This window comes from Cherax quadricarinatus, chromosome 27, assembly GCF_038502225.1.
Source record: "Cherax quadricarinatus isolate ZL_2023a chromosome 27, ASM3850222v1, whole genome shotgun sequence".
Lineage (NCBI taxonomy): Eukaryota > Metazoa > Arthropoda > Malacostraca > Decapoda > Parastacidae > Cherax > Cherax quadricarinatus.
Window position 1 is genome coordinate 906,215 of NC_091318.1, and position 22,677 is coordinate 928,891.

At 37.4% G+C, this 22,677-nt stretch overlaps 1 protein-coding gene across 1 annotated transcript in view; it reads right to left on the reverse strand.

Annotated features, from left to right (window-relative positions):
* The window catches only part of LOC128691084 (venom protease-like), an 88,618-nt gene that overhangs the window by 11,265 nt on the left and 54,676 nt on the right, over positions 1 to 22,677 (reverse strand). Inside the window, exons 6-8 of the mRNA XM_053779878.2 lie at positions 16,206 to 16,374; positions 10,903 to 11,002; positions 5,808 to 5,977 (exon numbers count right to left, since the gene is read on the reverse strand). Of these exons, the coding sequence (XP_053635853.2) occupies positions 5,808 to 5,977; positions 10,903 to 11,002; positions 16,206 to 16,374 (439 nt within the window). The remainder of the gene's footprint in view (positions 1 to 5,807; positions 5,978 to 10,902; positions 11,003 to 16,205; positions 16,375 to 22,677) is intronic.

The window sequence follows — 22,677 nt, forward strand, 5'->3', positions numbered from 1 at the left end:
TATGGGCAGGCTTAAAATTAATTTAAGATTAATTTAGCAGTGATATATTCAGTGGTGAAAATTACAGTAAACAAATTACAACATGAAGTACAAATGAGTATTTCAAATAAGAAGCTTTACAGTTGTACAAATTTGTAGCACAATTTATAATATAATCCGGTCAAATCGAATAAAATCAATGATTTGTAGTACAGAAAGAGGTCATGTGGTCATTTGATGAGTTACTGTGCATTCAGGAGAATGGAGTATTCTATTAAGTAATGTAATTACAAAAAAACTTAGTTTGAGATACAGTTAATCAGTATTTATTTAGTTGTGGGTGAGTAAGTGGTTTTTAAGAAGAGTCTTAATTAAATTGATAAACAGACAGTATTTCTTTTATATTCACAGGTAATCAATTCCAGATTTTTGGGCTTTGTGTTATGGTCATGTGTTCTGTTGATTTTGGTAAGAAGTTTGAGGGGAGGTTTTATCCGAGTTAAGTGTTCTATGTATGTAGTAAGTACAATAATAAGTATGGATGTTTTGTACGGTGAGTAAGTTTAAAGTTTTGAATATTGGTGGAGTATGCTGCCTGTAGTGGGAATTTGTTATCATTCTGACTGCAGCCTTTCGTTGCGTAATTAATGGTCTGAGATGGTTTATTGTTCTTGAGCCCCATGCACAAATTCCATAGGTGAGATAGGGGTAAATGAGTGAGTGATATAGGGCCAGGAGGGCTGACTGTGGAACATAGTACCGTATCTTCGATACAATCTTGGATATTTTCTTGGAAATTTGTTGTACATGTGTTTGAAATTTGAGTCTATTATCAAGGTGGATTCCTAAGAATTTTCCCTCTGTGAGCTTTGTGATAGATGATCCATTTATCATTATGTTAAGAGGGACATCTGTAGTTCTGTTTCCAAACTGTATGAAGTAGGTTTTGTCAATATTGAGAGTTTCTTAATCATTATCCAGGTAGATATTTTCTGCAATTTGGTATTTACAGTATTGGCTAGAATGACTGGGCTTGGGTGAGAGAAGACATATGTAGTGTCATCTGCAAATAGTGTGGGTTTGAGTAGTTGCCATGCATTTGGTAGGTCGTTTATGTAAATGAGAAAGAGAAAAGGGCCAAGGACACTTCCCTGTGGGACTCCAACTGTAATTGGCTGTGTGGAAGAGTTTGCTCCATTTGTGTACACATATTGGCTTCTGTTGCTGAGGTATGACTTTAGGTAGTTGAGGGAGTGCCCTCTTATACCATAGTGTGATAAGTTTATGTGGAGCAAGTCATGGTCAACTGTATCAAAAGCTTTACGTAAATCAATGAAGATCCCCAGTGGGACTTCTTTTTTCTCGAGTGCAGTGTATATTAGTTCTAGCATGTGTACAATAGCATCATTCGTGTTTTTATTAGGCCTGAACCCAAGCAGACAGGGGTTGAGTATGTTGTGGGAGATGAGGTAGGAATAGATTCGCTTATGAATTAATTATTCAAGTCTGATCTCCTCCTTTATGTATCGGGGTGAATCTCGTTATTTTGAGAACTGTGGGGAAGGTAGAGGATTTGATGGATTTGTTAAAGAGCGTTGCAATAATTGGTGACAGCACTTGCAAAGCTTTTTTTGTATATAAAGGGTGGTAAGGTATTTAAATCTCCTGTCTTGTTTTTTAGTGTGTTGATAATAATGGAGACTTCTGTTGGGTTAGTCGAAGCTAGGAACAGTGTGTTCGGGTAGTTGCCAGTGAGGTAGTCATTGGGTGGGGTATTTGAGCTTGGGATTTTATCGGCAAGGTTTTTTCCTATGGTGGAGAAGAAAACATTGAGTCTGTTTGCTGTTTCGGTTGGTGAGAGTTGGGGTTCATCTGGTTTTGTTAGTTTGATTGCTCTGTTTCCTGATATCTTTTTTGTTCCTAGAATTTCAGATAGGGTTTTCCAGGTCTTTTTTTATATCACATTTTAAGTTGGATAATCTGTTCTCATAATACAATTTTTTTTGCCTTTCTTATCAGGCTGGTTAGGATTGATGAGTAACGTTTTGTTTGGTCTCTGGTTATGTGACCCATTCTGTACTGTTTTTCATATAGGTGCTTTATATTTATGGATTTGAGGATGCTGGGTGTTAGCCAGGGACTGTTCAGTCTCTTAGCCGTGATCAGTTTGTTATTTTAGGGCAGTGCTTGTTATAGAGGTATTGGGTCTTTTTTAGAAAATTATTAATACATTCATCAGTATCTGTATAGATTTCATGCTCAGTTAGCCAGTCGATGTTTGTTATTGCTGTTGTGAAGTTATTAATGGCTGCCTCATTATGAAGTCTGAAGGTTACTTTAGTAGTGTCTTGGGGTAATTTACCTAGACTGGTTATGAGAAAGGTAGGGTAGTGGTCTGTGGTATTATCTTTGATTATGCCTGATTTTAAAGGTGATATGGTGTTGGTCCAGATGTGGTCTAATAGGGAAACATTAGTCTCTGTAATTCTTGTAAGTTTTGTTAATGTTGGTAGCAACAAGCAATTACTCATAGTGTTTGTGAATTCAGCAACGTGTGGGTCCTGGTCTTGCAGGAGATTTATACTGAAGTCACTTGAGAGTAGTAAGTGATATTTATTCATGTGTGCATCAGTTATCATACTTGCTAGATTTTCACTAAAACGGCTAATGTTTGACTGTGGTACTCTGTAGATGTTTATCACTCTGAGAGGTTTTTGTAGGTATTTGAATTTAGCTATTATATATTCCCCATGTTCATCCCTTGTGCAAGTATTAATGATACATTCTAGTTGGTCTGAGTAGTATATGGCTGTGCCACCCCCTTGTTGATCTGGCCTACAGTTGTGTATGGCTGTGTGACCAGGAATGGCAAAGACATCTGTAGTATCAGGCTTTAGCCAGGTTTCAGTGAGAGTAATGGTGGACACACTGGCATGCAGGGAATTTAGAAATGTTGTTAGGTCATCGTAATGTTTGCTTGAAGATCTGACATTGTAGTTAAAGACAGTTATGTTGTTGTTGGCTCTGAGAAGTGCCTTTGTTCTGCGGTGTAGTAATTACAGTTACTGTTTGATTCATTTAAGTCATTCAATAAGAGGTTGGTATCAGGATCAATGCTTGTAATCATAAGATTTATAGTGGATCTATAATTAGACTTAAGTATAAGACAAAGTAAATATTCTAAAGCTAAAAAATAGCACCTGAATTATTTTAACAAATGTAAATATATGAACTAAGGTAGTTCTTTAAAGCTAAAATAAAGGAGACAGTATGAAAGGGACTTAAATAAGTAGTGGTGAACAAATAAAGTGGTAATAAAATAAGGGAGCTAGGGAATATGATATTAAAATAATGAATGTATTACACTTTAGCACCTGAAAATAGCACCTTGATTATTTTAACAATTGTGAATATATGAACTAAGGTAGTTATTTAAAACTAAAATAAAGGAGAAAATATACAAGGGACTAAACTAAGTAATGGTAAACAAAGTTAAATGGACAGATAGTCACTATGATATAATATTGATTTAGGAGAGCAATATGACTTGTAATATGTAATAAGTTTGAGCAATTAATAGCACTATAAAAAGTAAAAAAAAATATGTGGTAGTTGGTACTAGCTAGTAAATGATAGTTCTGGGAGTTGCACAATAAAGTAATTGGAATATACACTAATTGCACCAAACAATATAAATGGAACTAAAATAAGTAGTGGTAAACTAAATTAAATGGACAGGTAACAACCATGAGTGACATTAATTTAGGAGTAAGATTTGACTTGCAACACAAAATTTGAGCAATTAATAGCAATTAAAAAGAAGTAAAAAGTATTTGAGGTAGCTGGTATTAGCTGGTAAAAAAATCACAATAATATAATAGTAAGGTACACTTTATGCACCACACGTATATATGTGTTAAGGACACTTATCTAATGTTACAGAAATGTCAGCTTTTCTAAGGAAGGTAGAGAAATATGTTCGTTTGAGATGGTGTATTGTTGTCCTGTTGATGTTTTCCTAACTACTATTTTCCCATCTCAAGTGAAACACTGATGTATTTTGTTTTCCTGTTTAAGTTTTCTCAACCTGACCAGAAGGTTTTGACGTTTTCTTGTTAGACACTCGTTGATGTACACTCCATTTTTCATTGTAATTGTTGATTTAATTAGGTCCTGTCTTTTATCATATGAATAAAGTCTGATCATAATACTGTGTCTACTACCTTGTTTTCCTAATAAACGTGTTTCTTTGATTTCATTGTTTTGCAGGATCAACGCCCCCGCGGCCCGGTCCATGACCAGGCCTCCCGATGGATCAGGGCCTGATCAACTAGGCTGTTACTGCTGGCCGCACGCAGTCCAACGTACGAGCCACAGACCGGCTGATCCGGCACTGACTTTAGGTATCTGTCCAGCTCTCTCTTGAAGGCAGTCAGGGGTTTATTGGCAATTCCCCCAATGCTTGATGGGAGGCTGTTGAACAGTCTTGGGCCCCGGACACTTATGGTGTTTTCCCTAAGTGTACCAATGGCGCCCCTACTTTTTATTGAGGGCATTTTGCATCGCCTGCCCAGTCTTTTACTTTCGTAGGGAGTGATTTCTGTGTGCAGATTTGGGACCATTCCTTCCAGGATTTTCCAAGTGTAGATTATGATATATCTCTCCCTCCACCATTCCAACGAGTGCAAGTCAAGTGCTTCCAAGCGTTCCCAGTAGTTAAGGTGCTTGACAGAACTTATACGTGCAGTAAAGGATCTCTGTACACTCTCTAGATCTGCGATTTCACCTGTTTTGAATGGAGATGTTAATGTACAGCAGTATTCCAGCCTGAGCTCCGAAACTAGCTTTGTTGCAAACCTTTGCACTTTCTCTAATTTCTTGACGTGCTTGACCAGGCGTGGGTTCCAAATTTGTGCTGCATACTCCAGTATGGGCGTGTGTACAGTGTACAGTGTCTTGAACGATTCCTTACTAAGGTATCGGAACGCTATTCTCAGGTTTGCCAGGCGCCCATATGCTGCAGCCGTTATCTGGTTGATGTGTGCCTCGGGAGACGTGCTTGGTGTTATGGTCAACCCAAGATCTTTCTCCTTGAATGAGGTTTACATCCTTTGTCCACCTTTGTCCACCAGGTAATCTATAATTTGTCTGCAGTCTTCTTTGCCCTTCCCCAGTCTTCATGACTTTGCATTTTGCAGGGTTGAAATCGAGAAGCCAGTTGCTGGACCACGTGTCCAGCCTATCTAGGTCTCTTTGTAGTCCTGCCTGATCCTCATCCGATTTAATTCTTCTCATTAGCTTCATATCATCTGCGAACAGGGACACTTCAGAGTGTATCCCTTCCACCATGTTATTCACATATATCAAAAATAGCATTGATCCTATGACTGACTCCTGTGGTACCCCGCTTGTCACAGGAGCCCACTGTGATACCTTGACCATGACCATGTTCTTGCCTCCCTGTCAGGTATTCTCTGATCCATTGCAGTGCCCTTCCTGTTATACGTGCCTGTTCCTCCAGCTTCTGCACTAATCTCCTGTGAGGAACTGTGTCGAAGGCCTTCCTGCAGTCCAGGAAAATGCAATCAACCCATCCCTCTCTCTCGTTTCTTGCTTCTGTTGCCTTGTCATAAAACTCCAGAAGGTTTGTGACACAGGATTTGCCTTCCATGAATCCGTGCTGGTTGTTGTTAATAATCGTTAATAATAATACTAATAATTGTTAATAATAATAATCGTGTGTGTGTGTGTGTGTGTGTGTGTGTGTGTGTGTGTGTGTGTGTGTGTGTGTGTGTGTGTAAATGTTGTTTTACTTGACGATGTGTTACCTGACAAGCATCTCTTCCACCTTCCGGGTCTCCAGCACAGATTGTTTCTTCATTTATACCCTCAGGCCAAGTGGTTGAGTATTCCTGTAGCTTGGAATAACTCTTAACGCATTTTGAAGATGGAAATATAGTTATATTTACTTCTTGCAGAACTGAGCTCGGTGAACCACCTGGAAACACACAAACTTGTATTAGTACAGTTAAATCTTGTAGAAGTTTCAGAAAACGATATGATGGGATATTATTGTGTTATTAATAAGGCAGAGATAAATGTATGCCAATTAAAACAAAGGATTATCACATACTCTTTGTAGAAATGAAAAAAAGTGAACTTTGTTTCAATAATGATTTCCATTTTGATAATGAATATTTTTCAGTTATTTGGTTATACAGTCTCTCATTTCAGTTCAATATTATATTCCCGATAATCTTTTAATAAAAGATGTAGAGATAATTCTATTGACTTACTTGAAATTATTTGATATTCATAAGTTGGATATATTAGATAGGATAATCCACTTCGAATATAGACAATATTGATACAGTAAGGATTATCGACTAGTTACTTATGTACGGTGTTAAGAGGAACAGCTGTACCTTGCAAGTGATGGCTGGAAAAAAAACGCCGTCTTGATGGAACGTTTATGCTTGCATATTAAAGAATGTCTCCTGGTAAAACATATTTCATTTAAAATATGAAACCAGGAGAGAATTGTTTGGAATGGAAAAAAAAATTAGCTAATATAATATAAACAAGAATGTGAATTAAGGAAAAATCCTCTTTAAAATTTTCCCTAGCTGAATAACAATGATGTAATTATCAAAATAGCTACTACTGAAATAGGGTTAAGATAGTTCTTTCTAAAATATAATTACTTATGCTAATTATATATTCCTGTAGGCTGTTATAAATGAATAAATACAAAATTCACTGGCGTGAAGGAAGACTGAATAATTCATAGTTATAAATTAATACAGGAAAATGAATAAGAATGATATTACATAGGAATACTAAGAGATCAATGTTACATTGTAAATCATTGATCAATAAGAAATCTGTATTTTTTTAGTCATATATATTCACTTTTTAAAACAAGGAAACCATTTTCATACCTGTAACTGTTATTCATTAAAATATAATGATTAAAAAATAGGGAAAATTTGTTCTTTATAGCCCATAGCATTCAGCAGACACTGTTGCCATCTGAAGCATCAACACCTACTAGGTACCCTCAAGGAAGATTCCTTGATGTTGGTGTGGGACTCTTGATCTTGGGAATTGGATCTGTGCTCCTGAATACCTTCCACATCCCCCCCCCGCGACAGGCGCTGCATAATCCTACGGGTTTAGAGCTCCCCCTTGATTATAATAATAGCACCTACTAGGTACCAGTTTCTTAATACGTTCCATATACATACTTAGCAGCTGAGCCTCATTACCTGATATATTATATTTATAAATTTATGTGTTTTGTAGCTATTTGGATCTGGTAGCAAAGTTTCTGGTTTCTCTGGTTATGTAGACAATGATATGGTATTTCATTGTGATTTTCATTTTAGAGTTTTGAACAAGATCCTATTGTTAATTTTCATAAAAGGTAATTCATATTTTTTTATTATTGTGGCAAGCATCTTTCCCATTTAAGTAACAGTTTTAATATTAGATAGGAGAAATATATTCGTATAGTATCAGAAGATACTGTGATTCCTGTTGTGGTGCTTCTGATTAAACACACATTTAAACTCGTGCTGATTATGGATGCTTTTGGTGTGGGACAGGTGAAAGCCTCCACGAAAAAGCACATCCGCTACAGCTGGATACTGAGACTGGAGAAGCATTTCACATAATTCTGGATGACATAAGAAAACTCTTTTATGGGTTAAGATAAAAAAGAATATTATGCACTCAAGACAGATTATTTTGTTCATTCATGAAATCAGTCAGGAATGAGAAATCTCAGCATCAGTGGCCCAGTTTTTTTCCACACTGCTGATAGGCACGATCACGTGTCAAAATCTACTAAAGAGATTGTTGCGGCTTGTCAACTCTTTTGGCATGACCTGATTTATGTCATTACCTGTATTAAGACGTAGCTAATTAAAAACTTTTTGCTGTGAAATTCTTATCAGGAAACTTGAATCTGACGCTTATACTGAATCAGCGGAATCGTATCACATCTTAATTTTAGGTTGAGGAAATTGACATAGTCCTTAGTCGGGAGAAGCTTCAATGCGAAGAGAGTACTGTTGATTTAGCATGAATCATACGTCCTCATACTGTGATATCAGTGATCAAGTACAATAAACATTAAGCGGTACCTGGGTATCCCATAGTCTACGAAATTACAATCCTAGTCTGGTCTGAGGAAGTGTTTGTACCTATAATTGGTGGTGCGGGTTTCCTTCAGTAATGCTGAGTTCAGCCGCTGTCAGTTTAGAAAATGTAAGCAGTGTTTCCATGCACTTCACAAATGTTATTATCTTCACTAATACAGCAGCGATACTTGAGTTCTTTACTATGAGTCTCTCGGTTTGTCTTGTGTGTACTATGTCGCAGCCTTTTGCAAGGATACGTTACACCTTCAAAATGTTTGTCTTTTTTTTTTAAGCGTAGCTCGTTTGAAATATCTAAGAGCTGTTTATGATGACGTCTCTTTTCATCTTCCTGGTTACGGGCCGTATTCTCTATGGGTAGGATCAATCTTGAGGTCCTGGTTACGGACTGTATTCTTTGTTGGTAGGATCAATCTTGAGGTCCTGGTTACTGACTGTATTCTCTGTGGGCAGGGTGAATCTTGAGGTCCTGGTTACGGACTGTATTCTCTGTTGGTAGGATCAATCTTGAGGTCCTGGTTACGGACTCTATTCTCTGTAGATAGGATCAGTCTTGAGGCCCTGGTTACGGACTGTATTCTCTGTTGGTAGGATCAGTCTTGAGGTCCTGGTTACGGACTGTATACTCTGTGGGCAGGATCAATCTTGAGGTCCTGGTTGCGGACAATATTCTCTGTTGGTAGGATCAATCTTGAGGTCCTGGATACGGACTGTATACTCTGTGGGTAGGATCAATGTTGAGGTAGTGGTTACCGACTGTATACTCTGTGGGTAGGATCAATCTTGAGGTTCTGGTTATGGACTGAATACTCTGTGGGTAGGATCAATGTTGAGGTTCTGGTTAAGGACTGCATTCTCTGTGGGAAGGATCAATTTTGAGGTGTCATTCTCAAATTTGAGGATGTAGTTGATGCTAGTGGTTTTCCGTCACAAGTGTTTATCATGTACTGATATTCTAATGAAATCTTTCACAGTGTTCATCATTAACAGCACAAAGAATGAAGAAGATTCATTTTTAGGGACATATAACAACTTACAATTTTGGCTTAAATAGCAACGCTCTTCAAGCTAAATAAGGCAAACGAAAATTTGTGTATGCATTAATTTCGGAAATTCATTCTGAACCTAACGAGAAAATATATTTTATTGTATTTGGTTATTATTAAATTATTGTACTTATCTAAGACATATTTACCTTGTTATAATAAGGTTAGGTAAGTTTTCTAAGGTTCTTTTCGTACAAAATAATTTTTATATAAACATAAATAAAAAAATATATATCTTTAAAGGTATAAAAGAAAATTTTAGAAAGGATTTAATTTTAAATGAGTTCTTGGTAATTGACATATATGTCGTGCCGAATAGTACGCAGGGCCTAAGCAGACTTACTACTACTACTATAGAACTCCACATATGCGGCGATGCAGGTGGAATGCTATCTCCGAAGGGCGAAACGTGTGGAACAGGGAAACTGAGAGCTAACAAGGGCATACTCTTACATGTGCTTATCTAAATTGATATTAAATCACTCGGTATTTCTTATGTACTGCAGCACAGAGGTATGGGATATCCGATTGGCGAATTTTGCTGGACAGTGGACAACACTGGTCTATCTTCATGAAATCCTCACAAGGACCCGTTACATAATTATCAATTTGGGGATTTTATATAACATCCATTGCTTAAGTTCATGCACAGTTGACTACTCTAAATAGCAGTTGAGTTTGTTTATTCAATGACTAGAATTTAGTGTCCTCAATTATGTTCAAAACACAGCACAAAGTAGATAACCACGTGCCTTTCATAGATGTTCTAGGCTATCGATCTGACAAGAAATTTAAATTTACAGTGTGAAGGTTAGGGTTAAACTGAGTATTTTCCTAATGATGTTTTTGAGAACTTTACGTATTTCTTTCCTGAAATATTTGGATAATGAAATTAATAAGACATTCAACATAGCCACTAGCCTGAGATATCCGATAGATTTTGTTTGAAGGTATTACTGGCAGCCAAGATGACTTTCTATTGAACTGAGCCTAGGAACCTTCCAGGAAAAAAATATTCTGATTTTTGCCTTACAGTGAGAGTCTGGCCAGCCTGCATGATGCATTAAAAAGCTTCAGTATAAACATTGACTTCAAGAACACTGAGGCAGTGAAGCAGACCTTGATTAATAATACACCAATCAACATAGTTGGTAGTGTTTACAAGGTCCCATGCACACTATGCTATCTTTCGTACATCGGCAGACAAGTAAACCACTTGAAGTTAGACTGGTCCAATACCAGTTTAAAGTTAGGACATCTCAGGAATCCATTGCAATCTTTAATCATATTAGTACTTGCAATTATGTGCCAAGACAGACAGCAGCTCATGTCATGGTAGACAATAGTTCCATTAAGAAAATGAAGATATTTGAATCCTGGCTCATTAAATTTCATAGGAATGCCTTATATAAATCAAGAGATGGAATGTACAAACTCGACTGCTATTTCGAAAGAGTTTTTTTTTATCTGTGAATTAATTCATGCTTAATCTATTAATTTACAGTGTGAAATTGTACGTGAGGAGAAATTTCTGTTTATATATTTATACTGAATTAAATTATTGGAAACAAAGTTTTAGGATAGTCAGGGAATCTAGCTAACCTATTCTTCCTTTAGGAAACTAATTACCTCCTCTTCCCAAGAGTCTCTATGATGTGTTTACCCAACTAAAATTAGGTAAGTGAAATTGTTCTAAAATCAACATATGGACTGACCAAATAAGGTGTCGCCCCATCCAGTCAGTTGTAACTTGTTTCCCGTTATGTTAGTAGAGGTCTCCTGTCCCCACGGTAGACAAACCGGCCTTATGTAATTCTGAAAATTGATAGTAAGGAAAGGTCTTCATATCTAAAATGCAGGTGGTGTTGAACTTTACATGCACATTCACACTAGCCGATACCTATCTACATTATAACAATGATGAAGGAGGTACCGCTGCTAGCTTCAAGAAGGTATCAATGTCTATAAAATACAGTGAACTTATTCATCATTAGTCTGGCAATTAAACTGGGCTTTTATGGTTTCTGGTAGATAAGACTCTCCAGATCACAAAATTAACTTATGACACCATGTCATTGTCGGGATTTTTTTAATCGAAATTCAGAGTGGTTTCCAATAAAACCAATTTTTTTCAAAAGATATCATTAGTCAAAAGTGATGTTTCTTTATAAAAACTAAATGTTGTAGTAGATACTGAATTTCTCCTAAAAAAATAAAATTTTCTGGGGATACGCTCATTTTTAAAAGAATAAAAAAATTAAATGATACACATTTTCAACAAACTAAGATTAATATGAAAATAAAATATTGGAACCTCTCGTTAAATTTTCCAGCACATGATATGGAGAAATTTATGATAATTTTATATTTAACTGTTATTTACAATTTATTTTAATTAACTCTAGCAAGAGCCGAAGGGGAATCGACACCATGCCCAGCCCTTCTAGGGCAGGGTAGGTGCCTGATCCCGAGCCTGCTACCACCTCCAGCTCACAAGACTGCCATTCCCATTAGCCCCCCTGGGGCGGAAAAGATGGCAGACCAGAGAGGCCTAGCTTCTCGTTACGAGCCCCGTGAGGACGGGGAATGTGGCTAGGCCTGGGGACAGTTGGTCCCAACGATGAGGAGGTACTTGTTCCTCCTCCCATGGCAGACATTAGTCTGAGATACTCCCGAGAAAGGGAGCCAAGGCCGGGCCACCACTTGGAAAAGGCCCGGGCCGGGAGAGTACCGGCGAATCAAGACGAAGAAGAAGACCCAATGACTTTATGAGCTACATTCTTACCCACCCAATTAACATTTTCTTATTGTTAATTTTTTATTTGATTTTTTTTACACAAATTATTTTTGAACCTAAATGTATTTTCAGTATTCTGGTATTGGAAATAACCTATTTTATATTAAATATTCAGTATCATACTTAGTGAATGCAAGAAACATTCCACATTATGGTGGAGGCGTTGTATACATAGTATAATTCTATATATTAGCAGAAATAGAAGATGAAATCAGAATCTCCACCAAAGACAAGAAATCTTCAGAACTTTAATAACTGTCAGAGTAACAAACAAACGTAGACTACTTGAACCCAAACTGGCAGAAAGCAATCGGGGAGGTTATCTTAGAGAAAAGAGATCAACTAAACCTTGTAAGCTGACTTTACAGAAGACACAAGAACTGTGCCTCAACGTACACATTTAAATTTCATATCGAATGTCACTTGGTACACCGAAAGGAAATCCCTGAAGAATGTGAAGTCAAGCATCTAAGTAGGTGGTCATAATCCCAGTTCAGTTTCAAAGATTGTTCTATCTGTAAGAAAAAATGCTCACTGACAACTGATGATTCACAGCATCCAATGTGGAAAAACGTGTTGTTCGGTGCTGAACTTCTGACAGCGGGCTACATTAAGAAACATTAAGGAAGAAATTCTCAATACTCTCAAAATAAGTAATGATGAATCGGTCGAGTTCATACGGTTGCGAGTGAATGGAACTATCGACGGTCATCATGCAGATGATGAAATGTGCTACAAAGATTGCAAGTCGGCCTTCAGTCGAAAGAGAAATATCCAGTCAAGAAGAATGAAAGTTGACAAACCAATAGATAAGATACTGGAAAGAGCTTGAACACTGAATATGACAAAAATATGTATCGTCTCTGTATCTCTTTAATTAAAAGCTTCGTAAGGTATATCAACAGCAAAGTGGAACAGCTCTATGGGGGAGAAAGTATTTTTAATGATAAAATTACCAGAACACTTTGACCAAGACTTCCTAGTGAGAAATCTTACAGATTTGGAGATGATTCATGATCAGATGAAATTCTGAGATTCAAAGCAACTGTGACATAAACATCATTCCAAATGGAGAAGAACTAGCACAAGACGTGGCAGTCAAATGTGATGCAAATATGTTTTCCCAGAATAGTCTCCAGCCTATGCATGCATTAGCCATATAGCAAGTTGAGACGAAGATGAAACTATTAGGTGTCTCATGATAAAAAGAGCTGAAAGATGAAATAGCTTTTTAAATTCAACATAATCAGGGAACACAAAAACCACGAATTACTGCTGATATTTCAAGAAAAGCTCCTCTTCCCTCTTAAAATTCGGAAAGCTTCGGTCTACAAAGTTGGTCTGTTCATTTCGGAAAGTGATCATATTAATTCAGGATGTAAAATATAATGGATACAACATTATGCAGACTCTGAGTATGATCATAAAACTTTTATGTTTTGTGGCTGTCATGGAGGAGCAGAGTGTAATAATTCTCACACAAGATCAGTTGCAGCTTATGAATCTCAGAATTTCGTTGAATGTTATGTCCGAATTAAAGTGATGTTCCACTGATAACCTGAACTCTATAAACATCTGATATATATATTTGACTGGATTCTATGCTATATATATATATATATATATATATATATATATATATATATATATATATATATATATATATATATATATATATATTAGTTTACTAATAACAAGTGAATCATAATAGTTCTCCCAACTTACATTAATCTTAAAATTGCCATCCATACACTGATTATAACTGCTTACATTTTTTATCTCTATAGTTGACCATACTAGCGGAATTATATTCACATGCAGGAAAACTTTCTACTTTATATGAAGTATGGCGATACCTATCTAGATGGTGTATGAATTATTTTTTTTCTTAGGTCCTAAATAATCCGGATTGTTCCATTCACATTCTGGAGATTTTTGGGAACTTCACTCACTTATGAACGAAAATGTCTATGTTTTTCCTTCAAGAAATCTAAGACTTTCTACAAAGGGCAATGTATATTTGCTGAGATTTCTTTTACGGTGGATTATTCCTGCAGTTTTCGTGGAAGTCTTTTCTTCGTTTAACGTTTGAGTAACATATTACGTGTGTACCCAGAGTCTGACACCCACTCGGCTAATTTGAGTAGCACGACTGAGAATTTTCATCCGCACTCTCTGCTTAAATGGACCCATAAAAACTTTTCTTCCAATTACTGTAACACGGTTAGCTTCTGGCAGGTCGCGTTCCCCTGAAGGATGCTTTGTCAGGACAACCTCGTGGTGTCTCTCCGTCTCGTCACCTCGTGGTGTCTCTCCGTCTCGTCACCTCGTGGTGTCTCTCCGTCTCGTCACCTCGTGGTGTCTCTCCGTCTCGTCACCTCGTGGTGTCTCTCAATCTCGTCACCTCGTGGTGTCTCTCAATCTCGTCACCTCGTGGTGTCTCTCAATCTCGTCACCTCGTGGTGTCTCTCAATCTCGTCACCTCGTGGTGTCTCTCCATCTCGTCACCTCGTGGTGTCTCTCCGTCTCGTCACCTCGTGGTGTCTCTCCGTCTCGTCACCTCGTGGTGTCTCTCCGTCTCGTCACCTCGTGGTGTCTCTCCATCTCGTCACCTCGTGGTGTCTCTCCATCTCGTCACCTCGTGGTGTCTCTCCATCTCGTCACCTCGTGGTGTCTCTCAGTCTCGTTACCTCGTGGTGTCTCTCAATCTCGTCACCTCGTGGTGTCTCTCCATCTCGTCACCTCGTGGTGTCTCTCCGTCTCGTCACCTCGTGGTGTCTCTCCGTCTCGTCACCTCGTGGTGTCTCTCCATCTCGTCACCTCGTGGTGTCTCTCCATCTCGTCACCTCGTGGTGTCTCTCCGAGCCACGAGGCAGGTGTTCCAAATGCATGGAATAGGAAGTAGGTTAGTAAAAGCAGTTAAGTATTTTGTTATTCAGAGTGTAAAACTCAGGTTTGGGGATGTAGGTCTGCGAACCCATAGGTAATAGATAAGCGAGGCCCGCAGTAACGGTGTAAAAATATTAGCAATAATACACTAAATATCAGACTGGAGGGAGGGAGATAAAGAGGAAGTGGATGTACAAATATAAGTGGGAGAGAACATGTCAGCAGGTGGGTCTATGAAAGAAGTGTTGAACTAGAGAATAGATTAGGAGACAAGAGGTGGGTGGTGGAGTAAGAATAGTTTATCTATTGAGGCAAATAAGGAAATGTACCAGGTAATAGCAGTAACAGCGCTTTTAAGTGGGTGTGAGACATGGGTTTTGAATGGTGCAGCGAGGAGGAAGCAGTGGAAATGTCATGCTTCAGAGCAATGTGTGGTGTGAATATCCAGCAGAGATTTCGGAGCTTAAAAATTAAAAGGCGATGTATGGTAACAAATGGCTTAATTCAGAACCCTAAGGAGGGAGTAGTAAGGTGGCTTAGGTATGTAGACAGAAGTTGATTCTTGGATAAATTTCTATTATTAAGGAAATTTATATAAAGTTTTTTCAATGGTCGAGCGATGTGAGTAAAAAAATTAAATGAGGAAAGTGCAGGCAGATGATTTTAACAAAAATAATCTAGGCAATGAAAGATTGAATATCAAATTAAAGAGACGAATTGAATGAAATAAATGTGATCAAATATTTGAAAGCCGACTTGTCGGTGGATGATGGGTCTATGAAACATGAAAACAATAAAATAGATGAAGATAAAAAGAGTGGTTGATGCACTGAGACATTTGTGCAGACTAAGAACTTTATCAATGGAGGCAATAAAAGAAGAATGTACGTGTCTTGTTTGAGGACAATGTGTAATATGAATATTAAGCAGGGGAGTCGGAGCTTGGTGATTAGAAGAAGGTGCAGGATTACCAAAAGTACTATTCAGATGCTGGGAGGGTGTATGAATCAGGAGTGGAGGGAGGGAGAGGTAAGGGTCGTCCCTGGAACGAATGAAGGGCTGGGGTAAAGGAGGTTTTGAGTCCTTGGGGCTTGAACTTTCACCAGGTTATGAGAGTGTTAGGTAGGAGTGAGAGGAGGCAAGTGGATATTATAACTTGACTTGCTGATGTGTAAAGCAGTTATAAAAAACACTGATATGGAAGCGTGATTAATTTACAATGAAAGTAATATTCTTACTTAAAAATGTGAGGAGTCAGTCAAACTTAGTGACATATTCCTTGATTGTTATTAAGACAATCGCAAACTCACAGAAAATAAAATAAGCACTAACATGTATGTGAACTTTGTGGGCGAGCTTGAGGACTGCCAGGTCGTGGTAGGCCTGAGGATAGGTGTAGTCAGGGTAGAAAACGATTTCAGAAACCTCATAGTCGTGAGGCTCAGCGCAGTCATCGCCGCTGTTGTAGTCGTGTTCGCCCAGTCGTACAATGTTTGCATTGCTGAAGTAATAACACTGATCAGTACTCTGAGGATGTATCATTATTTCCTAAGGAAAATTATCTGTATAATGGGAAATTATTATTTCCAATATCAATTATTTTCAAATTGCATTCAAACTTTCACTCTTCGTTCTGAACAACTAGAATTATATTAATATATTTTCTACCTATATTACAATTCTTATTACACAGGTTGATCAAACAATAAATATTTTCACCATCATTCACTCATCACTTATACATTTTTTTCATTTGCTCAAAGACATCGCTACCCACAAAATCCCAATCTCTATTACGTAAAATTTTATCATCAATATTTTGGCTATTTAAAGTTTAAAAACCACATGATATGTTACCTAGCAATCATTGGTATTATCTTATGTATAAACATTAATTTTAGGTGTTGTATTTGCAAAGAAATTCCAATATAGTCATTTTTTTTATTAACACATCGGCAGTTTCGCACCAAGGCAGGGTGGCCGAGAAAGAAACACTTTCACCATCATTCACTCCATCACTGTCTTGCCAGAGGCGCACTTACACTACAGTTATAAAACTGCAACATTAACACCCTTCCTTCAGAGTGCAGACACTGTACTTCCTATCTCCAGGACTCAAGTCCGGCCTGCAGGACTTGAGTCATATACAAATGTATTTATTTCAGAATTTTCAGGCTTTATCGCTTTTGTTCAGTGTTGCTCCTCCGCACCAGAGTCCATCAGACATTTAATCTGTCCATCAGGATTTCTCTGATATCTTATCTCCATTACGGCTACGTTTTGGTGAAATCTGTCTACGTGGAGTTTATTTCACAAAAAAACTGGGATTGTTGGAGCAAAATCAAGTTTAGATTTGAATTCAGCGTCAAAAAACATGAGTTAGAAACATATGATTTTTAAACATGAAGTGAAACCATTGTTAGCCGGGGTATTAATAATTCCCTTCACAACGTCCTTCCAACCCGTCCATAGACTGGTAGAAGAGGCAACATAGACTGGCAGAAGAGGCAACATAGACTGGTAGAAGAGGCAACATAGACTGGTAGAAGAGGCAACATAGACTGGTAGAGGCAACATAGACTGGTAGAAGAGGCAACATAGACTGGTAGAAGAGGCAACATAGACTGGTAGAAGAGGCAACATAGACTGGTAGAAGAGGCAACATAGACTGGTAGAAGAGGCAACATAGACTGGTAGAAGAGGCAACATAGACTGGTAGAGGCAACATAGACTGGTAGAAGAGGCAACATAGACTGGTAGAAGAGGCAACATAGACTGGTAGAAGAGGCAACATAGACTGGTAGAAGAGGCAACCAACACACAAGTACATGACAGCAACAAATGAAACAGCGTAAGTTAATTTTATAACATTGTTTCTCTCACTAAGATTACACATAAAATCTTGTGCTGTGATTTTTTTTCCATCTATCTTCGTAGGCATCTTGTACCTCCTTTCATCCACCACTCATTCATATACTTTCTAACTCTATTTAGAAACATAATTTATACATAAGGAAATCCTTTTTAAGACATTCTTCTGTCAATTGTATTAATCCTTATTACAATATAATAATAATAATAATAATAATAATAATAATAATAATAATAATAATAATAATAATAATAATAATAATAATAATAATAATAATAATAATAATAATAATAATAATAATATCTTTATTTCTACAATTACATGTGCAAGGTATACAAACCTAGCCGCCATCAGTGGCATATTACTATATAGAAAGCAGAGAATTTCGGGCAAATTAGGTCAGTTTTGTCCCAGGATGCGGCCCACACCAGTCGACTAACACTCACATAGACAACCAGTGTAAAGAAACATGCCCAATGTTTCTACCCTCACCGGAAATCGAACCCAGTGAAGCCGTGTGAAGCTTTAGCCACCAGGCCACGACCACGCCACATACTGGCTTCTAATTCCTCAAGAAACATTGAAGCCACTTCCAACTAAATCCTGACTGCAATAATTAAGGAGAAAACTAAAAGATATGCATCAGCATCACTATATTCTGATACATTCTTACTTTACATCCAGTCAAAAATTTATCTCCACCTACTTTCCTTCTTTCATAGAAGACATTTGAATTTTCTTGCAAATATAGATAGAATTACCATTTTTCTTATTTTATCACTCTCCGAATTTTTTAAAGATGCTTAAAAACTCAGAAGAGCAGGTGAGAACGATTTATTATTTTTTATTACTGAAAAAGTGTAGAGTAATCTCAAATTTTGACCATCAAGTGACTGACTATGAGAACGGAAGCCAGAGTAGATAACACAGAACACACCACGTGTAAAGAAATAACACTTAACCCAAATCCATCCTACCTGATTTAAGTGAATAACCTATAGACTCCGATCTGTAACGTTTATGGCGAATTTTCTGAGACAAACCCCTGCAGTCTGATAAGACTGTCAGCACAGAAGCCTCCAGAGGTATACACCAAGATCATCTCTGTTAACAACATCCTAAGGTAGAAAATGAAGAAGAAAAAAGATGAAGGAGGAGGAGGAGAAGAACGATGATAAGGAGGATGATAAGAAGGGGAGGAGGAAGTGGAAGGAGAGGCAAGGAGGAGGAAGAGGAGGAGGAAGAATAGTGGTGAAGGAGGAACAGGACAAGGAGAAAGACGATAAAGATATTGCTTAACATTATTAACCCAACATAATTAATATTCCTGGATAAGCCAAGGAAGCAACACAGTGTGACGTGTATTTGGTAACCCCGAGTGGCACCTTTAAAGATATCGACCAGGATGATCTCTTAATAGTGAAGAGATTTCCTAAATGATGTTTGTGAACAAAGATGCAAATATTTAACTAAATATAATGATTAACAGTTCTCTCAATGTACTAGAAAAAATTTTAAGGTCTGTAGCTGGACAGCAACACGAAGTTCAGTATCCACATCCGGCAAATAACAAAGGTGTTCAAACCAGTATACATCCTCTCTAAGATATGTTACTATGTACACTACTTCAGTGCCAGACAACACAGTCCTCCACTCATCACAAGTTTAAACTTACTCAATATACATAATATTCACTCATACTTCTGTTCATACTATATATACAGAACATTCAATTATAATAACAAAATTTACTCTGAAATGCTTCATGATAGCTGAAACATAACTCATAGACATAACACAAGACACTAAAAGGCATTTCATACCCCCATCGTGTGTAAAGGCTCAAAGCGAATAATAGGCTCTAAAATCAGGAACTCTATGCCTGAAGTTTCCAAATGTTTCTTACCTGTCAACCTCTTCAAAGCCACTGTTAACAAGCACCTGAAACCTATTTTCATCCAGTTCTGTCCCTGACGTCCATCTTCCAGCTTCCCTTTCTTTAGATGCATATACTATGTCACAATATTTGCATTGTATTTAAAGTAACTATTACCACGCATTCTGATAAACTTTGCAATTATATCTTCTTTAGAGGTTTTTATTATGAATTAACTGAGTAAATTTTAAGAATAGTATAAACTAAGTTTTGCTCGAGATGAAGTACATTCTTTGGGCCTTCAGTTCTTTGTGTCTTGTACAGTAATACTGAAATTTAGATTAGTATCAGCATATGCAGTTAACCAACATTCGTAATGAGCTGCAAGCACGTCATTAAGAACTGTCTTACTTAAAAATGCCAACAAATTGTTCCTGCAAAAAATTTCAGTAGTAATTAAAAGTTATAAGTGGTTTTAAGTGTATGTTAAGGCTTCCCGAAACACTCTGTATATCCAAGGTCTTACTCTACAGTATATAAATGTCACCTTTTCCGAATTAGTTACAAGATATACTTTATAGAAATAGTTTATCTTTTATCATTATTTTGTTGCCATGTGGCAACTAAAGAAGATTTACTGTGATTGGATTCAAAATACAAACCTTCTTGTATCCTCCTTAAAAGAAGGTTGGTATTATTAATGGAGTATGTAGGTGCCATTTTACCAATTTAATTTTGTTGCATTATTTTGCCTTGATATTTGGTTCTCGATCCAGTGAATTGGACTTATGCTCATCTTGCTTGAATCTAATCCGGGTACATTACATTCTGTATGACTCTTCCTGGTTTAACACTTTCCCCTGATTATAATAGAACAATTGTGAGTATCATCAGTCTTTAATGGCCGATACTCAGTTAAGGTGCTTGACGATAAGTTGTTTATCAGGGATTCGCGTCCCATTTCTTTCCAACGACTGTTAGTGCAGAGGTATTGAAGTTTGCGATTGAGTTTGATCTTCTGTTGGAGGTTGGCTGTGGTGACTGTGCTGAGAATATGCTCAGCAGTGTGTTGGTCAATCTGAAGATTGGCCCTCATATTCCTTGCAGTTTCAAAGGTTTCCTTAGCGATGTTAGAAAGTTCATCGGCACATTCAGTTAAGTAAGCTTGGGTAGCTGGAGAGAAGGGGTGCTTGGAGAAGGAGAGTTGTGCGGGAGTAGACTTAGGGATCACCTTCTCTGCCAGGCCATCTTGTAGGAAGTTGTGTCTGTTGCGATAGCTGTGAGCACGAAGAAGGGTGTCCAAATAACGTCTGCATGAAATGTCCATTATGTTGCGGTGTCCGACAGATTGTAATAATGTTGGTAGAATTACCGACAATATGTAAAGTAAAAGGACACAAGTGCAACTAATGTGACATTTTATTGTGGCAACGTTTCGCTTGACAAAGCTCCTGGACAGCGAAACGTTGCCACAATAAAATGTCACATTAATTGCACTTGTGTCCTTTTACTTTACATGTTGTCGGTAATTCTACTAACATTATTACAATAAATCAGTCTTGGACTTGACTGGGTTATCGTAAGTGTTACGACTTTGATGTCGTAACTTAAATACAAAGGTCCCGGTTGCTCACACTCTGTCTTGGGGTTATAAAATTACAATGAAAAACACAGCAGCAACTCTAGGGCCAGCATGTACTCATACAAATTAAGAAGCATGAGTGCAAATAATTAATGTTGTATAAGCAAGGACACAAAAACCCACCTATAAAAAATTATACTTGCGTATTAATAATAAGTAACTTATAATCAACTTACAAACTACTCCAAAAAAACACCAGACTGCAGTTCACATTATCTCACTAGTACACTGCTACTAATGAGTTAAACAAAATAAATCATCAGGGAGGCACCAAGACATGCACACCCCCGTCTTCACTTGTCTGGTAGACTAATTACTAGCAGGTAAAACACTATATAGTACTCTCTCATAAACAGGCCTCTGCATACTAGGGCCTTACAAACAAACATGAGAGCACTTAAGCACAAACACCTGTAGTATACACTAAAAAACTTACCAAAATTATCTACTCAAACTACCGCCCAAACATGATGACTTTACCCCATCACCACCCGACTCATACTGAACTAAATACACCTCTCGTCTGCTCCTGTCTTGGCCACTGCCTGACTGACACGAATAAAACGCGTTCAATCCCGGTACTATAGAGCATTATTTTATAAAATATTTTTTCTGCATTTCACTGCGTAACAGTAGGTTAACTCTAAATGTTCATTAAATAAATCTTATTGAATTATTTACCTGCATTCTTACTTAAACCTTAAACACTGGCAAAGTTTCATTTATTTTGGCTAGTGTTGGTCCCAATCTGTTTTTTCTTTAGAGAAGACACTGCCAAAATTTAAATACTCATTTTCATGCAGTAATATCTGAGTGTCTCAACTAATTACCTTCAACTTTCAGTGCTGCTTGCCTATAGTTCAAATTCTGGCGGCTGGTTTATTTTAGGATATTGGTTCCTGTGAGATAACAAGAGGGTGAGCTGAATATATCTTTATCTGACAGTTTTATTCAACAAATTTAGACATGTGTCCAGTTATAACTTGTGAATAACAAATCTGATTCTCTTCAAACCTTCAACGCTAACACTTCACTGAATTATAGACTTATCCCTCACTCTGCACTAGTCTTATCGCAAGCACTGACGTACGGAGGTCTGGGGTTATGCAGTACTGTGACAACTTTCTTAGATCACTCAGAGACGGAAATACATGTAGTTTCCATTGGACGTCTTTTTTAGGGAATCTAGGATGCAACACACAACACCAGACTGCTCCAAGGTTCGTATTTCTTGCTAGACGCTGCTGGTGTTTGCATGTTGCACTGAATCGACTAGTTTAACATTAGTGTAGCGTCAATAAAAATTTTTTTAATTATCATTATTAATAATGATAAAACTTGACAAACCTAAGAGTCACATCGGGATGCATTTACAAGATTTGTGTTGAAAAACAAGCTCAAGTTGACAATAGGG